This window comes from Leptodactylus fuscus, chromosome 11 (assembly GCF_031893055.1).
Source record: "Leptodactylus fuscus isolate aLepFus1 chromosome 11, aLepFus1.hap2, whole genome shotgun sequence".
Classification (NCBI taxonomy): domain Eukaryota; kingdom Metazoa; phylum Chordata; class Amphibia; order Anura; family Leptodactylidae; genus Leptodactylus; species Leptodactylus fuscus.
This window is the reverse complement of record NC_134275.1, coordinates 30,432,047-30,448,283: the sequence shown is the minus strand read 5'-3', so window position 1 is coordinate 30,448,283 and position 16,237 is coordinate 30,432,047. Positions and strand designations below refer to the sequence as shown.

General features: G+C 42.4%; 2 protein-coding genes across 2 annotated transcripts in view; both read left to right on the top strand.

Moving 5' to 3' along the window:
- RABGAP1 (RAB GTPase activating protein 1) overlaps nt 1-16,237 on the top strand; it is a 116,658-nt gene that overhangs the window by 58,052 nt on the left and 42,369 nt on the right. The gene's annotated exons all lie outside the window — the stretch shown is intronic.
- On the top strand, nt 2,554-5,773 carry GPR21 (G protein-coupled receptor 21). Its single transcript, XM_075259108.1, has 2 exons — nt 2,554-2,707; nt 3,257-5,773. Exon 2 carries the CDS (start codon nt 3,336-3,338, stop codon nt 4,614-4,616), a length of 1,281 nt encoding a protein of 426 aa, XP_075115209.1. The 5' UTR covers nt 2,554-2,707; nt 3,257-3,335; the 3' UTR covers nt 4,617-5,773.

The window sequence follows — 16,237 nt, the reverse complement described above, 5'->3', positions numbered from 1 at the left end:
TTTATTTAAATGGGTGAATGGAGTTGTAGAAAATATTGTAATTTTTTTTTTTTTTTTTAAATGTTCAATTTCCTAGCAGGAATTTTTGCACAGTTGCTGCAGAACTTAACAGTTTTGTTCATTAAATCACAGCAAAAAAGGTGATTTTTATCGTGACAAGGGAGCAAACGCTGATAACTGATAACATGCCATGTGGGTCCATCGCAGGACCAGCAGGATTTCTGGACAATAATAAAAAAAAAATTATAAGATATTTTCATTACACAAATCCTTAAAGGAGTTCTCCTAAAGTTGGCGGCCTCCTCTTTTATTTTTTTGAATTATATTTTGTTACTTAAAAGTTACATTTTATCTTCCTTTTATTAAGGCCTTATCCTCACTAGCCTGGATATGATAGATCAATGGCTTCCTTGCATTAGATTTGCTTATATACAGGATCTGCATTCACCTCTTTTTGGATGACTCTGCTCACTCGCTGTGTTACTAGTAGCAGCAGTTATGGCTACCGCAGTGCTCTCCCACTCAGATCTAAGGCTTTTCAAGACTAAATATCAGATTAGTGGGGTCTGACACATAGCACCCACTGTGGTGGAAGAGACCACAGAATTCAGATGGGTGCTGCACAATCTTCCCTGTTTATCAGGCACAGCACTGTACATTGTAGAGTAGCTGTCAGCCCCATTCACTTCAGTGGGACTGAGCTTCAATTATATGATTGCTGCAGGTTCCATCACTCCACCAGTTTACGGTTGATGACCCATCCTAATCGTAGGTCATCAGTATTTGTGTCTCGGAAAACCCCTTTAAAGCTGAGGCCCCACTTTTGCTGAAAAGCTCCTTTAGTTTGTTGCAGATTGTACAGGTTTTTTTTTAAAAAAAGTAAATGCTCAAAATGGATTGAGCAGAAAGAAGAAGTATACTTTACTTCCCAGATATTTAACATTCCTTCTATAGCTACTACTAGGTTTGGCTTGAAAAAAAAAAAAATTGTAACAAAAAACAAAACAAAAAACAGTGATTTCACAACATGGAGCCTCACCCATTGCATCTTTTCGATAGATGATGCTACACTGATTCTTGTGCAGTTGGACTTATTTGTCTGCCCCCCGCCATTCCTGAGTAATCACTTCTGTTACTTTCAGCACCTTCATACGCTAATATTCATTCTCTGCTGTCAGGTGGGCGATCCTGGGCTGGAGCAGAGACAGGGACTGTCCACCTGACAACACACAACATAATTGTGCCGAATCTAACAGAAGTGATTACTTAGGAATGGTGGGGGCTACAGAAAAAATTCCAACTGTGCCAGAATTAGCAGTGCGGCATTTATTTAAGGATACAATTGTTGGAGGTGGTGGAAAACTTTCAGTGCTTAAAGTCACTAGTAAATTCTTAGTATATTACTAAATCATGGTGTTTGAGAATACATTGTGAGGTTTACTTTCTACCATTCCAATTCTGATAGCTGCTACCCAGCTTTCCTAGTGTCCTGAGTTCCAAGTGTTGTATACAGTGAGGCATTATAGATAGCTTATTGTTACCCTGATCTCACAGAAACCGATATAACTAAGAAAGAAATATCAGGGGCTTAAAGGGCTTGTATTATAAATCAATGAGATGTAAGAAAAAATGTAAAGGATGAGGTGGCACTACTGCCTGCATATAGACTATACTATGGGAGGTCGGGGGTAAACTCCATATACTTCACTGTCCATATACAGTCCAGAAAATAGAAAAAGCTGGGCAGGCGTGCCTCCTCCCGTATTGTATTTTACATGGATGTTTGACAAATTTTTATACTCTTCCAACGGTGAGTGCCCGGTTTTTTCTATTTTCTGGACATCTTGGCCTTTCCAAGGGGGTCTGACTGTTCCATTCATATTTTTGGGACTGCCAAACAACTTGCAGCGTTTGCCCCACAGTATTACATGCAGGTAAGGGGATTGGAGACCCCCACTCTAATGATGTGTGGAGATTCCCAGTCCTCCACCGATCAGTGACTTATTCCCTACCCTTAAATACTTGGCTTGTTGTGTGTCTTTGTGTATATGTAGGTGTGCTTATATAGTGTGATTATTTCTCCTTTGTCTTAATGTGTTCTTTAGCAGATGATGAGCAATTGTAGAAAATCTTCTGTCTGTTTAGTTCATTGTAACCCGGGATGGTTTCTCTAATTACAGTCATTTTGCTGTTTTTTGTTCTTAGTAAGCAGAATTTGTGTTTTCCTCTTTGTAAATGCTTTCGTACAGCCCATGTACAATGAGGATATAAATTACAGCTGATATTTCTGTCTTCATGCTTTTGATACTAGTTTCCAGTGCCGCTTATATCCCCGCCGTACCATAGCATCTTACTATGTAGTAAATATCCTGTACGTCTCAGCGCTGTCAATCATCCCTTCTGCAATGACCTTTCAAGAGTCTGCTATATATTGTGGTCCTTATACGCCTTGTCGGGTTCCTGCCATCCGACCATACGTGTAGATCTTCTATTATTCTGTGCTTCCCCTGTGCCTGCAGTCCCTGTGACTGGGTACTGTAGTGCAGTCTGGGATCCTGGCTGATCTTGGCAATGCATGAGAGGGAGGAGGAGAGGAGGGTTTGCAGAGGACCACACTCACAAAGACATTTTCTCCATTCTGCAGCAAAGTGAGCTGCAGTCCTTCTGCGGGACTTCTCCAGAGCCTGTGACTTGTGTGCATGACCAGGTAAATAATCTATGGGGTGATCTGAGCTTTTATTTCTCCTGTGCTCAGGATATTGCAGCAGCAGTCAGATTATGACATAATTTGCATGTACTAGACTAGGACTGGAGGCAGGTGAATTTATAGGAATATAGAGGGATAGTGCTGATGCTGGGAGTGTTAGTGCTGGCAGCATGTGCCCTATACAATCAGGTGTCCTTTATTCTGTGTCCTAGAACAGGGCTGCAGTGGATAAGAGCGCAGGGCTGCAGATGCAGAACGTAGGACTCCTAGATGTCACTGGGAGAATGCGGACTGCATGCTAAGATTAAATGTCCTGTCCTTAATATCTTTATATTATAGGAACCAAGAGACTGCAGATCTGCACAGTATGGGAATTGTCCTGGGTCCATAAATCTCTAAGCTAATTGTCAGGACAGAGAGGACGCTGAAGAATGACTATTTATATATGTGGTAGATGGGTTAGGCTGGATTTTAAGGGCTCTAGAAAGTGTAAAAGATGCTTGGATGGGCTGGATAATGTACAAACCATGTCACATTCTCTCCTCTCAGCTGCTCTGATGGAAGCGTAATGATGGAGTGGGATTGCCTCGGATAGAGGACAGAGAACCCACATGACCCCAGCTTCCTGATGACTGCACCTTTTTGTCCCAAGCTCCTTTCCCGAGCTTTTTCTCCTCTCTTTCTAACATGGCAGGAAATTGGCACAGCGTTATTCTTCAGTGAAGTTAAAGGGAGTCCACATTGCAGCCACAGCACAGCTGGAGTCCTAGCAAGAGACACCGAGGTTTTTTCTGAAGGACGGCAGAGACGCAGGCATGATTCTGATATCTTTGGAGATCTAAAGATGAACTCTTCCCTTCAAGGAATTAGCAGTAACAGTAATAGCAGCAGCGGTCTATTTTGCCTATTGGGTGTGGGATCTCATGAAAGCATTCCTATTTGCCTTTTGGAAGTGGGGATCATCATCTTTCTGACTGTTCTGATCATTTCTGGCAATTTAATAGTTATTTTCGTCTTCCATTGTGCACCCCTGCTGAACCATCACACCACAAGTTACTTCATTCAGACTATGGCCTACGCTGACCTTCTGGTTGGAGTCAGCTGCTTGGTACCGTCATTCACTTTGCTCCATCACACCGACCTTCTTCCGGAAGAGATCGTATGTAAAATGTTTGGCTACGTGGTGTCTGTCCTGAAGAGCGTGTCTATGACGTCTTTGGCTTGCATCAGCATTGACCGCTACATTGCCATAACCAAACCGCTCACCTACAACACGTTAGTCACCGCATGTCGGCTACGGTTTTGCATTCTCTTGCTCTGGATCTACTCATGTGCTATATTTCTGCCATCGTTTTTAGGATGGGGGAAACCAGGGTATCATGGAGATGTATTTAAGTCATGTGCATTCTCATGGCACACCAGTCCATATTTCACTTCTTTTATTGTGGTGATGCTATACGCCCCAGCGGCCACGACTGTTTGTTTCACATACTTCAATATTTTCCGTATCTGCCAGCAGCACACCAAGGAGATTAATGATAGGCGCGTACGGTTCAGCACCTCCGACAGCGAACCTGCCCAGGGACAGCCTAGTCCGGAGAAGCGCTACGCGACGGTGCTTTTCCGTATTACCAGCGTCTTCTACATTCTCTGGTTGCCCTATATCATCTACTTCCTCCTGGAGAGCTCCAGGGTCTACTCCAACCAGACTGCCTCCTTTCTCACCACCTGGTTGGCCATCAGCAACAGTTTCTGCAACTGTGTCATCTACAGCATGTCCAACAGTGTCTTCCAGAAAGGTCTCAAGCGTCTTTCTGGGGCTGTTTGTGCTTCTTGTTCCAGACAAGGAGAAGGCCACGATGGTACTGGTACTGCCCCCAAAAGACCCACGACTGATGGCAATCCTTAAGTACCCCAAACCTAGACTGTGTCAAGTGAAAAATGTTAGTACACTAGCATTAGGAAATGTGTTCACAGTATTGACCTCCAACCGGAGCATTGGAACCGCATCAGTGATGCCAGAATATAACTAGTGCTTTAGTCCCATTGTGGACCCAACATGTAGCTGCAATAAATTGTGTAATAATCTTACTGGAGCTTGTGGCTCTTCTAGTTTGTGGTTTTGTGACTCTCTCCCACCACTTAAGATCCATTTCTAAGGATGGAGCCATTTTTATGATTTTTTTTCCACTTTTCTGCCCATTTAGTGAGCTCCACAGTCTTGGGGATGTATCGAAGCCGTTGGATCCTCTCCGGCACTGGCTCTGTATACTGTAATGTCTCTAAACAGCGCCACTTAAGGAGCCAAATATTTGGGTTTCCACTCAAGCTGGATCTAGTTGTTAGCTCAATGGATTATACTTATTGTGACATTACCACCGGAGCTCTTTAAACAAACATCAGGACCCCTGCCAATGTTAGGAAGCCATCACACCCAAGTCTGTCTGTTTTAATCTATTTGCCTTTTTATTTTGTTACATGCCTAGGTAATTTGGTTCCAAAAGAAAAAAAAAAAATTAATGCAATATTTTTGTAAGTGGAAGAAAATAATATATTATTGATATTTAACTGTTTAACTGACCACTGGAATTTTTTTAAGTGTAATTTAAGAATGTTTTTTGCTTAACGTGTTTGTACTAGTCGTATGTTAGGGCGGTCATATGAGATTTCATTTTTTTTTTTTAACCCTTTAAGGTTTGTCTGGTACCTCCATAACCTCTCAGTCTGCTAGGAGCGAGCAATGACATTGCACCGCTGCATCATATGCACAAAAGCCTGACTTCTTCATCCTGTACAGTTTCCTAGAGGATTGAGGGGCTATATTCTCATGAATTGTATAGCCTTCATTGTATCTAGACCCCCAGGTATGCTTTAAATGAGGCTTATGGCACCCTATGACTTGTACAGCCGTTGTTGCACGACTTCCTGATCATTGCTTGCTGGGAGTAGTAGTGCAACAGGCGCTGGAAGGTCACAGCCTGCACTTGGTCTTGTGAAACTTATTGCCTTGCAAGTTTTCCTGGCAGCAAAACTGTTAAAGCTGTGATGTCCCATACTAAATGAATGTATTGTGTAGACTGAAATTTTGTGTAAAATGCAAAGCAAAAAAAATAATAATAATGTAGAAATAGTCTCTAGTAGTTATTGAATCTTTGTTTTTGGACACTTTGCCTACAGTACAAAGAGCTGATGCACATCGAAGCTTCAATCTTAAGATCTGACTTTAGAGATAAAACATTTACCGTGTATATTCGAGTATAAGCCGACCCGAATATAAGCCGAGACCCCTAATTTTACCACAAAAAACTGGGAAAACTTTATTCTCCTAGAAAAACCCTGTAAGATTTGGGTCCATCTTCCATAATTTTCCCGCAGCTCTCCAATCTGTTCTTATAAGGGTTGATTTTGGAATGATAAATGGAAATGCAGCCGAGAACAACATAATGGATCAGATTTACTAATCCTAAGAGTACGGCCATTTTCATACGACCGTATATAGGCTGTGAAACTTGGTCCATGTGTGATGGAAGACTATGTAGTAAGCCGGACTCCTACCATTATTGTTATCTATGATGCTAGGAGTCCCGCCACAATTTCCCCCCAATACTGTCCCATACTGTAATCAGGTTTTCTCGGACAGTAGATGGTAGTAGTCTCCCTCCATAGTGTTCAGGCCTGTAAATCCATCACGCGTTTCGAAACCAAAACTCAAGTCATATGAAAACCTCCTAAGACAGAGCAAACTTAGACTAGACCGTCTTAACAGGCGCCAGATTTACTATATCACAGTGACTGGTGCAGGATGATAAACCTGGTGGATTGTAAAGGTATGAGGGATTTGGATGTCTACTGTGGAGCAGATACTGGTATAAAATCAGCTCCAAAATCCTCAGCGAATGTGACTCTGAGGTGGCTCGCTGAATAAGAAGAGTCTTGCACATTCCTCTGAACCCGCGGCATGAGACAGGGCTGTGATGGGAAATGGAGAGGAATGGAAAAGGCGCAAGTCTTAATTCTTTATTTTCTGCAGTGTGAACGTGCCCTTAGATTGTCTTATCCACGTGTATACCACCCATGAGTAGGCTTACTGTATATACTCGAGTATATACAGTACTTTCTAACAGTGTACCAAAATGATGGCACATTTATGTCTCACGGAGTCCCATATTAAGTCCAAACCTTATCAGACAAGGCACAGAAAACGTATACAGCAACCCATAAATGTGTTATGGGTTATGTAGGGCATTTTGTTGGCACAGATTGTACCGCAATTCTGGAGCATTTTCAATAGTAAATTTGCCCTTTTATGCTTCCATTTACTTGTGTGTTTTTGGTAGAAAAACTCTTTCTGCGATGCAGATTAGTTTCTCTAGTCAGATATTCTGTTCCCATACCCAATGATGAGAACTATAATCGCTGTCGTCGTCCCTAGGGTATTAGACTAGACACTCCATGGCTGTTTATTTGGATGTCAGTGAGAAATATGTGCAAGACCGAGAGGGCTCATGTACATCTCTGTGTAATACAGTGCCCATAGACTTCTGTGGGACCCTACTCCCCCGCCTCCCCTCTGCCCTCTCTCTGCAGTATATACAAACATACACAGCGGCCTGTCAATCACTTACCCGAAGCGTGGGGAGTCCTGTCCCGTCCAATACACCAGACACTAAACTGTGCCTCCCGTGTATTCTTTTAGTGCCTCCAAAGAACAGCATGTCTTTTGTTTTTGTTTTGTTTTTTTGCTTCTCTGACCTTTTCTTAGACATGGTCATGTACTGAGATGAGAAATCTGCTTTCATTAATGGAAGCTACATGCAACTATATGTTATCCTTCATGTAGTCTGTGAGGTCATACTATACTCCATGTGCCCCCTACCTTACTCTGTATTACCCTTTGTATGTTTTCAAGAAATAGGGGACAAATGGGAAGGAGTATAACTGCAGGATGAAGACTATATGCCAAGGTACTTATGTATAATTTTCCTTGCATTGGAGCAATATCATACACAAATGTCCTGTTACCTTCTCAATGTATCTTCAATGGACAGGTAGCAATCTCATAGGAGGACTCCCCTATATTAGAATTCACAGCAAAAGAAAAGTCGGATATCGCTTTCAAATGGTTTTCCAATAGCTTACTTTAAAGGGGTTGTCCAGGATAAAAAAATATATATACCCATCAGTCCCCGGTTCCCCACTGTTTCCAAACATGGTCTGATCCTGTCGCTCCATTTTTTTTCTTTTGTCAGAAGACCCCACCACACGTAACCGTTGATCTGCAGCCCCTACCTATGACGTCCCTGGGTCCTTTCCTTAGTCATGTGACCAATTGAATTGAATTTATGAAGTTAGCTGTACAGAAGGAGTCTTTGAGATGGGAATAGTCCTTCAATTAGGTACCTAGTTTATTGCATATTTACGTTCATAGGAACCAATCACTAGATTTTTTTTTTTTTTTTTTGGAAGATCTTGACTGCTTCTATCCGACCATGGCTGTTGGCCATTTTCAAGTCGGAGTTAAGCTTTGGAATAGTAGAGGAGTCAGAGTTGGTGGTTTGTCCCACAGCCCAGCTTGATGGGCTCAATCCGAAGTCAGTGCGATCTGTCGAAACCAAATGTGTCGTCCATTCAGTGGGCTTGGTGCAGATGTGTACAGAGCCTGAAAGTTTGTATAGTTACCATAGACACAAGGATTATTATTGATTATATTAGGAGATTCCTAATCTGTAACGTTGTTCCATCAGCCAGTTTTAGAGAGGAAAGCTGTTCTCATGCGTTGGGTTTATTTTTGCCTCTTGTTTGTTGTTTTATCGTTTTTTATCACAGTGATGCAATATCTTTACCGTAATTTACCCGGGAATGTCTGGGATTTTCTATACGCACTGGAATAGAGTGTTCGCTATGATTCACTGTGTAAGAATATACTCTATCAGTTGTCCTCATGGAGTCCACGCATGAAGGTTTGGTCCAAACCTTGATCTTTTCATATTAACCGTTTTAGGGTATCTTTATATCTCAGTGGCCAGACTAGTATCAGGGAATGTTGTGCGGGGATTGTGATACCGGTTTTTACTTCTTTTGTGATTCTCAATATTTTTAGAAACTAAAGAAGTTTGAAACTTTTCCCCCCTAAGTAATGGGCTTGTTAGTTATACTGTAAAAAACGAGTAGACTTTATGATATGATCGTGTCTATTGTGCAACAACATTTCTCAATGCCGCCAACATTGTAGATAATAGATGTGTTTTTAACTTTGTTTTTGTCCATTTTGGTTGCTTGGATTGTGTTCAGGAACATGGATATGTTTGGTGAAATTCAGCAACAAAAGTAAAGTACAATGCATGTTTTTACTAGGAAAAAAACAACACAGGATGCTTTCTATACTTTGGTGTATCACGTGGAGAACTTGTTCTTCCATTTAGGGCACTTCCCCTATGTTGGTATGGTGTCGGCAAAAATTTCTGTGCAATCGTCTCGGGAAAAGAGGAAGATAAGTCACATACCATGGATCGGCCTCATTGAATACAATAGGGTTAAAAAGAATTGGTTAGAAAAAAAATATGGATGAAAGCATTTTTTTTTTTTTTTTTTTTGCATCCCATTGCCATGGATCTCTCGTGGACTTGAGACTACTGACGGATCTGTGACAACTAACAGAAATACTTCCGGCGCTCTGCTACAGCTCTTCCTTGCAGGGCCTATGGAGCTGGCAGCAAGTTTGAGCAGGATGCTCGTTCTTTTTCAGTGTCCTGCTTCGCTTTCTGATTCACATTGGAAGCAAAATCGGGGCCAAATTTGGTGTAGATTGTGAGTCAGAATCAGCATCAAATTCCACTCTTATGCTGAAACTTTTCCCCAAATCTCTGTATATCAATGTGTTCACCTCCTCCTGCTCCATGGTGCGCTGCACGTACAACAGGTTCCCTTCATATCCCATGTTAATCATTTAGATTGTGTCCGTCCCCCGTCTGCTGCCATGGCAGGTGGCCTCCCCCAGAAATGCTAAGTATTCTCCTATCTTATTAACATTCCAGAAATCAGGGATATGTTGACCACACAGTTTTCATCTCATATTTTTTTTCCTTTTACTTCTACACATTACATTATTGCCAAAGAACACTGAAGAAACTTGCCTGTGGGGCAACATCAGCCTTAAAAGGGAATAAGTTTTGGAGGAAGCCAGTTACACAGGGGACTGATATTTATAGAAGCAAACTATAATAACACTATGGATAAGAGACTGTAGTCCATATACCAGCACTCTCCATCTGACTCCAGACCCCCCGCACCAAGCCTGTATTTAGTACAGACATTTCTATAGGAATTCATAACAAGTTAATTGTCCATTTGTTAAAAATGGGGATAGGAGACGGACAAATCCACACGTCTGAGCGGCAGACAAAACCCGGAAGCGGAGCTGTTTTTAAACAAAGTAGCACATTTGTGTTGTAGACTGTTCTCTGTTTATTCTGGGTCGGCCTGCTAAATATAATCATTACATTAACTAGGGCAGTGCTTAGCGCTAATTGTGTTACCACTAAGTAATGTGCGCTTCATCTGCAGGCGTAATGTGTGAACAGGGGCTTATTAATAATGGAGTAGGATTCTTCACACAACTGCCAGGAACACAAAGTGGATCATTTGCCTTTTGTACGCCTTTGTTCTACTTAGTATTATAGCCTATAGTTTAGTGTTTTATATAGTCTTTTGATACACCGTTGTCGTCTCTTTTCATTTGTCTTCTGAACAAGGATATTAGGGCAAGTTCACACTGGAGCCTCTTTCTCTTGCATTGGATTTACATTCAAGGGTGGAATCTATTGCTAAATCTTCATCATGTACTGAACACGTGGACATAGTATAACATGACTGTGTGCATGGGGCCTTAGACATATTAGGAAGTAACATTGGTTGTGGGTCAAACACTGGGGCTCAGTGATAAGAGCAGGTCCGTGGACTCTTCTGCTTTTATTGCTTAGCAGCAGATGGTTCATCTTCAACTTTCTCTCCATTAAAATGAATTGTCTTCAGCAGTGGCGTAACTAGGAATGGCGGGGCCCCTTGGCGAACTTTTGACATGCCCCCCCCCAACTGACACCGAAGACCTCGACCGACCCCCTCCTCCGCACTCTATTATTATTATGTCCCTTAGTAAGCCCTGCACACGGTATTATGTCTATTAGTGGCCCCTGAACACAGTATTATGTCCATTAGTGGCCCCTGCACACAGTATTATACCCCAGAGTGGCCCCTCCACACAGTATTATGCCCCTTAGTGGCCCCTGCACACAGTATTATGCCCCTTAGTGGCCCCTGCACACAGTATTATCCCCCATAGTGGCCCCTCCACACAGTATTATGCCCCTTAGTGGCCCCTGCACACAGTATTATGTCCTTTAGTGGCCCCTGCACACAGTATTATCCCTCATAGTGTCCCCTGTAGCACAGTATTATCCCCCATAGTGTCCCCTGCACACAGTATTATCCCCCATAGTGTCCCCTGCACACAGTATTATAGCCCATAGTGGACACCCATACACAATTATTATACTCTGGGGGGTTTTCAGAACCCAGAGTATAATAATCGGAGACCCGGGGGAATAAAAACATAAAAAATTACTGTTTCTTACCTGTCCCCGGCTCCTACGTTGTCTTCTCCGCTGCCGTCCTTCTTCTATGACGTTGGACGTCACTTGACCCGGGAAGCAGGCCGGGTTCATGTGACGTCAGAGATGTCAGACAAGTAGGAAGGAGGCCTGGCAGGATCGTGGAGAGGTAAGTAACAGTGTTTGTTACGTTCCCTTACCTCTCCCGGTCCGCCAATCATTATACTCGGGGGTCTATCTGTTTACATAGAGTCACTGTTAAAGGGATTGTGCCGGACTTCAAAAACATGGCTGCTTTCTCAGGAAGTGATATCATGTTACATGGCTATGCTCCAGCTCAGTCTGGTTTATTTACATGAGATGGAGATGCGGCATTACCATGTGACAACGGACAGGATGCCATTTCCCGAGAAGAAGAAAATAGCCGTGTTTTCGAGTCCTGCACAGGAGAGGATTTAGCAGAAGGTAGGCGTATACCGGTAAGTGTTTCTTATTTATTTCCTATTCCTCTAAAAATCACAACAAAATCTGCAAGAAATAAAGCAGCGATTCCGCAACGAAAGTGAGGCCACAGCCTAAAACGCTGCAAAAATCCTTTGTCTACATATGTAAATATGGTTATTCATGGGAATATTCCTCCTGTATATAAACAAGCCCTTATATATTTCAGTCAAAAAATCAAATAACAGACACAAACCATGTCCTTAAAAGGTTTAACATTTTTTTCACAGGATTTGTTCGGGTCCCCCTTCCCCCAAATAAACTGAGGACAAGGAAGGGGGCTATAATCAAAATAAAACCTTTCCTGGTCCTCTCCATTTGCCTGTGGTTCCAGTGCACCAGCGATGATGTCAGAGACCATCCCTATGTCCGCACCAGTTTGTCCCCAGCGTTAGCGACCATGTGCGGTAGACGGGTACATAATCGCTGCAGTGGTTTCGGTGCAGCAGCAGTGACGTTCCCGACTACCACATGTGACTGCTAAGGCCATTGATTGGCTGCTGCAGCCACATGGGAGACCATTGACCATTTTAGCGCCAGCCATGCCACTTTTATGTAAGGTAGTAGGGCCGGGAGCAGGATCTTCATCAGCGCCATTCATCATCATTTACGCCACAAAACTGGCGCAAATGATGGCAAAATCTTCTCCAGCAACGGACTTGTGTAGGTTTTTGCCTAGATGCAAGGACTCTGGGATTATTTTGCTAACTCATGATGAGGTGCATCCTCTGCTGGCTCGGGAAACTTAAAGATTGGCATACAATATGCCGGGCTTTATGAATCCTCGCCATTGTGTTTCTTTTCCATAGCAGATTCTTTTCATTACTTTTGCTGTTCATGAAGATTATTCACAGATTTTGCCTCTGCGTAGATAATTCACAAGGACACGAATCCCCGCGGTGTTTCTAGTAAGTGCTCAGTGAGGTGAATTATTAATCTCATGATGCCTTTTTTTTTTATACGCAGAAGCCCTTTTTTTTCCCAGTCATACCCTAAAAGGTAACTTAAGGCTACAGCTTTATTACATCACCCACAACTTGCTGTAAAATCATGGGATTACCGTGACCATGCTGTAATTTCAATGTCTCCCTGCGTGAAAAATGAACTTGTAGGTGACCTCGTGACCACAGTGATGGGCGCACCGCTGCCTGCAATTCTTTTTTAAATAGAGAGACATTGGCGCACTAGTCTGCTAGAGAACTTATATGTGCATACTGTAAAACCATAGAAATAACAGCACGAGTTATGGCAAAGGACAAATTGCAACTCTAGTATATCTCATAGTTAAAGGGAAACAAGCAAAATCTGAACTGCAATAGAGACCCCTGTAAGACAAAGAAATAATTGGCTCCCCATCTGTAGTGCAGTGGGTCCAGTTCTCAGGGCTTCTGGTTCCCAGCAGTATTTGAATTGATTATGTCATCATGATGTCCTGATTATGTAATAGTTTAGCCAGTTACTGTTCTCCACTATTTATGCACATGTCACCACTGAGGTCAGTGATTATCGGAGCTGTCACACAGATGATGGACATGACGATATCACTTCTGGTCTGACGGGGGACTGGAGACCCTGGGGACTAGACACGCAGTACTGAAATGGAGTGACCTTATACTTAAAAAAAAATTGTGGTCTGTATAGTTTCAAAGGTTGCTTCACTTGTAAGCTGCAAAGCATGGTAAGAGTAATAGGAGACTTGAATTACTTCAGCCCTTTACTTCACCCTGTTAAGAGAGAAAGGGGTTTCCGATTTTAGGAATCTATTCCTATTATGGGGAATACATTGTAGATTGGTGGGGGTCAAACTACTGGGGCCCATGGCAATACCAAGAACAGGATTGTTTTACTCCCCGTTATGAATGGAGCCGCGGTCGGAAAAGCACACTCCATTCATTGGCTGTGGCTAGAGGATAAGCTGCAAAGATGGAATAACCCCTTTAATGTCACCCTGATATTGCACCCAAACAAAGAATTGCTAGCGGTTTCTTTACCTATAGAGTGAACCTGCAGATGATAAAGTCCTTTGATTCCAGCAGCCTTGGCACTGACTCGAGCAAGAAATCTCTACCTGCTGTGTGAATGGAGAGAGGGGGAAGTGACAAGTGTAATGTGATCTAGAAACAATGGCTGGGCTGTCACTGTAACTATAACATGGCAGTGACTAATAAAGTAACATGACAATGACAATACCTTCCTGTTATTGTATTAGGAGGATAAGGGTCTGCAGCACAAATACTAAGTTTAGGATTGAAAAGCATTACCAAGGTGCTGTTATAAGGATCTCGGAGCACTGGGAAGTTCTGCTGTGTATCCTAGTAGGCTGTATTCTCCAAGTAACTGATTCCAATACGTCTACTACAACTCCAGCTGCTGACAAAATCCGCAAATAAAATAAAAAAAATATATTTCATGACCTTTTAGGGGCCACAATTTGTGAAAAAAAATAATTATATGAGCAAAAGCAATATAATGCAGCATACATGGAAAAAGAACATCGCCACTAGGCCATACCACAGCTAATGCCCAAGATCCAGCAACGCAAAATTGTGTCTCCAGACTACGTGACCATAGCAGAGACGGAAAACTGTTTAGTTCATTAAAAAAAAAATAGATAAATAAAAAAATATGATTTCCTAGGATATTAAAAAAACAAGCAAAAACAAAAAGAAGTATTACATAAAAAAAGGCTTAGGTACACAACCATGTCCCCCCTGCCTAACGTCTATGAAAAATGGACATATCTGTTCAGAGCTTATTCACACAACTCTGGGTGTATTCACATCTGTTTTGTTTGATGGACCATTTTATACGACCATCAAAAAAAAAAAAATCTGATTCTGACGTGCTCTATCTTTGTCTGTTTTGATGGACTTCGATATAAACATGTGAATAGTCCCACAGACATTCATAGGCTTTAAAACGGATGTGTCTTATGTGAATAAGCCATTCAATAGACCAACTTGTACATTAGGTCCATGAAAAACGGCACGGTCCTGTCAATAAAAAGGTCACTGGCTGTAGTGGGCTGGGGTTGGTGTATCAGAAAAGTAAAAGCAAATTCACATGTCCCTGGAACGCCAGTGACCACCACAGACCACTGTGCGCCGTGCCTCACGTGAGGACTAAGACCAGTCAACGGTCGCTGGAGAGGGGCTAGTGTCTGAACAACCCTTTTTAATGGCTTAAAATATCATCAAAATGTATCTGAATAACTGAAATGAGAACACATAATCGCTTTTGAAACCAAATGTACTAAAAAACCTGAAATGTGTCTGGTCCTAAACTGGTCAAAGAGGGTATGGGATTTACTGTTCTTAAGGTAGGTGCCAATCACAGAATTGGGTTGCACATCTATTAGGTATTGGAATGCCCCTTTAAATTCAGAATATTTCCATCATTTGACCTGGGGATCCACAAGTGCCCACACCCCCTTGCTGACTGGGAACCTGGCGCAGTTATTGCCCTTTCACAGACCCCCACAATACTGTCCTCTGACATGGCGCTGTGACCGGTCAGGGGTCCACTTAGTAGGGATTAATGGGGTCAGGCTGCTCACATAAACTCTGATAGACAGGGATAATACAGAAGATAATAGATATGGATGACACTGTAAGATTTTGTTTGTCCTGTGACGTGAGCCCTTGGGAGCCCCTTTTGATGTTTGTTATGAGGCTCTGCTTGGCTTCTCATTTCTTCCAATTGAATATCTTATTTTTCATGCTATGGGAATATAAGCCTGTACTAGGACGCTGCGTTCACATGGCTCTGTTTATTGCTCTCCCTATCTTCCTGCCATTCTGAGCCTGCCTTTACACAGGGTGTGGGCTCTGAAGGGTTTCCTACTGTTCCCACTATCCTTCAAGCTTGAGAAATTGCCCAGGGAGCCAGTTCTCACAGAAAGGTATAAAAATAGGAGGAGGTTTGCCGATGCCGATGGCACAGTGCTCAGCGCGGGCCAAGCTTACAAAAACATGCTCTTTGTCTAAATCATTTCTGCGTTGTTATCGCTTCCTCAAGACGGGATCGAATAGAAAGAAGCACATGTGAGACTTCCTCAGAGCTGGGACTGGTGGCACTCGGTGGTGCACATGAGGTGATGGAACAATCCTTAGTTTATGGATGATGTCCTTCATGTATAAGGAGTCTTTATTCTATGCCATAACGCACAGGCCCCTTCATAACTCCACTTCTTAAGACGTGGTCATTTCTTTATAGACGTTCACACGTTTTATGTGGTTTTTTGAGGACATTGAGACACTTTGTTATAGCAATAGGCGGCACAGATATGACTGATTTGTATGATATAAAAGTAATCTATCAAATTATTGGTGACAGCCTTCCAAGCGAAATACATAGCTTTCATTTTTAAAGTTTTTAGTTAAAGTAAAGATATGTGAGCTGCAAACTTTTCTAGGAAATTTAA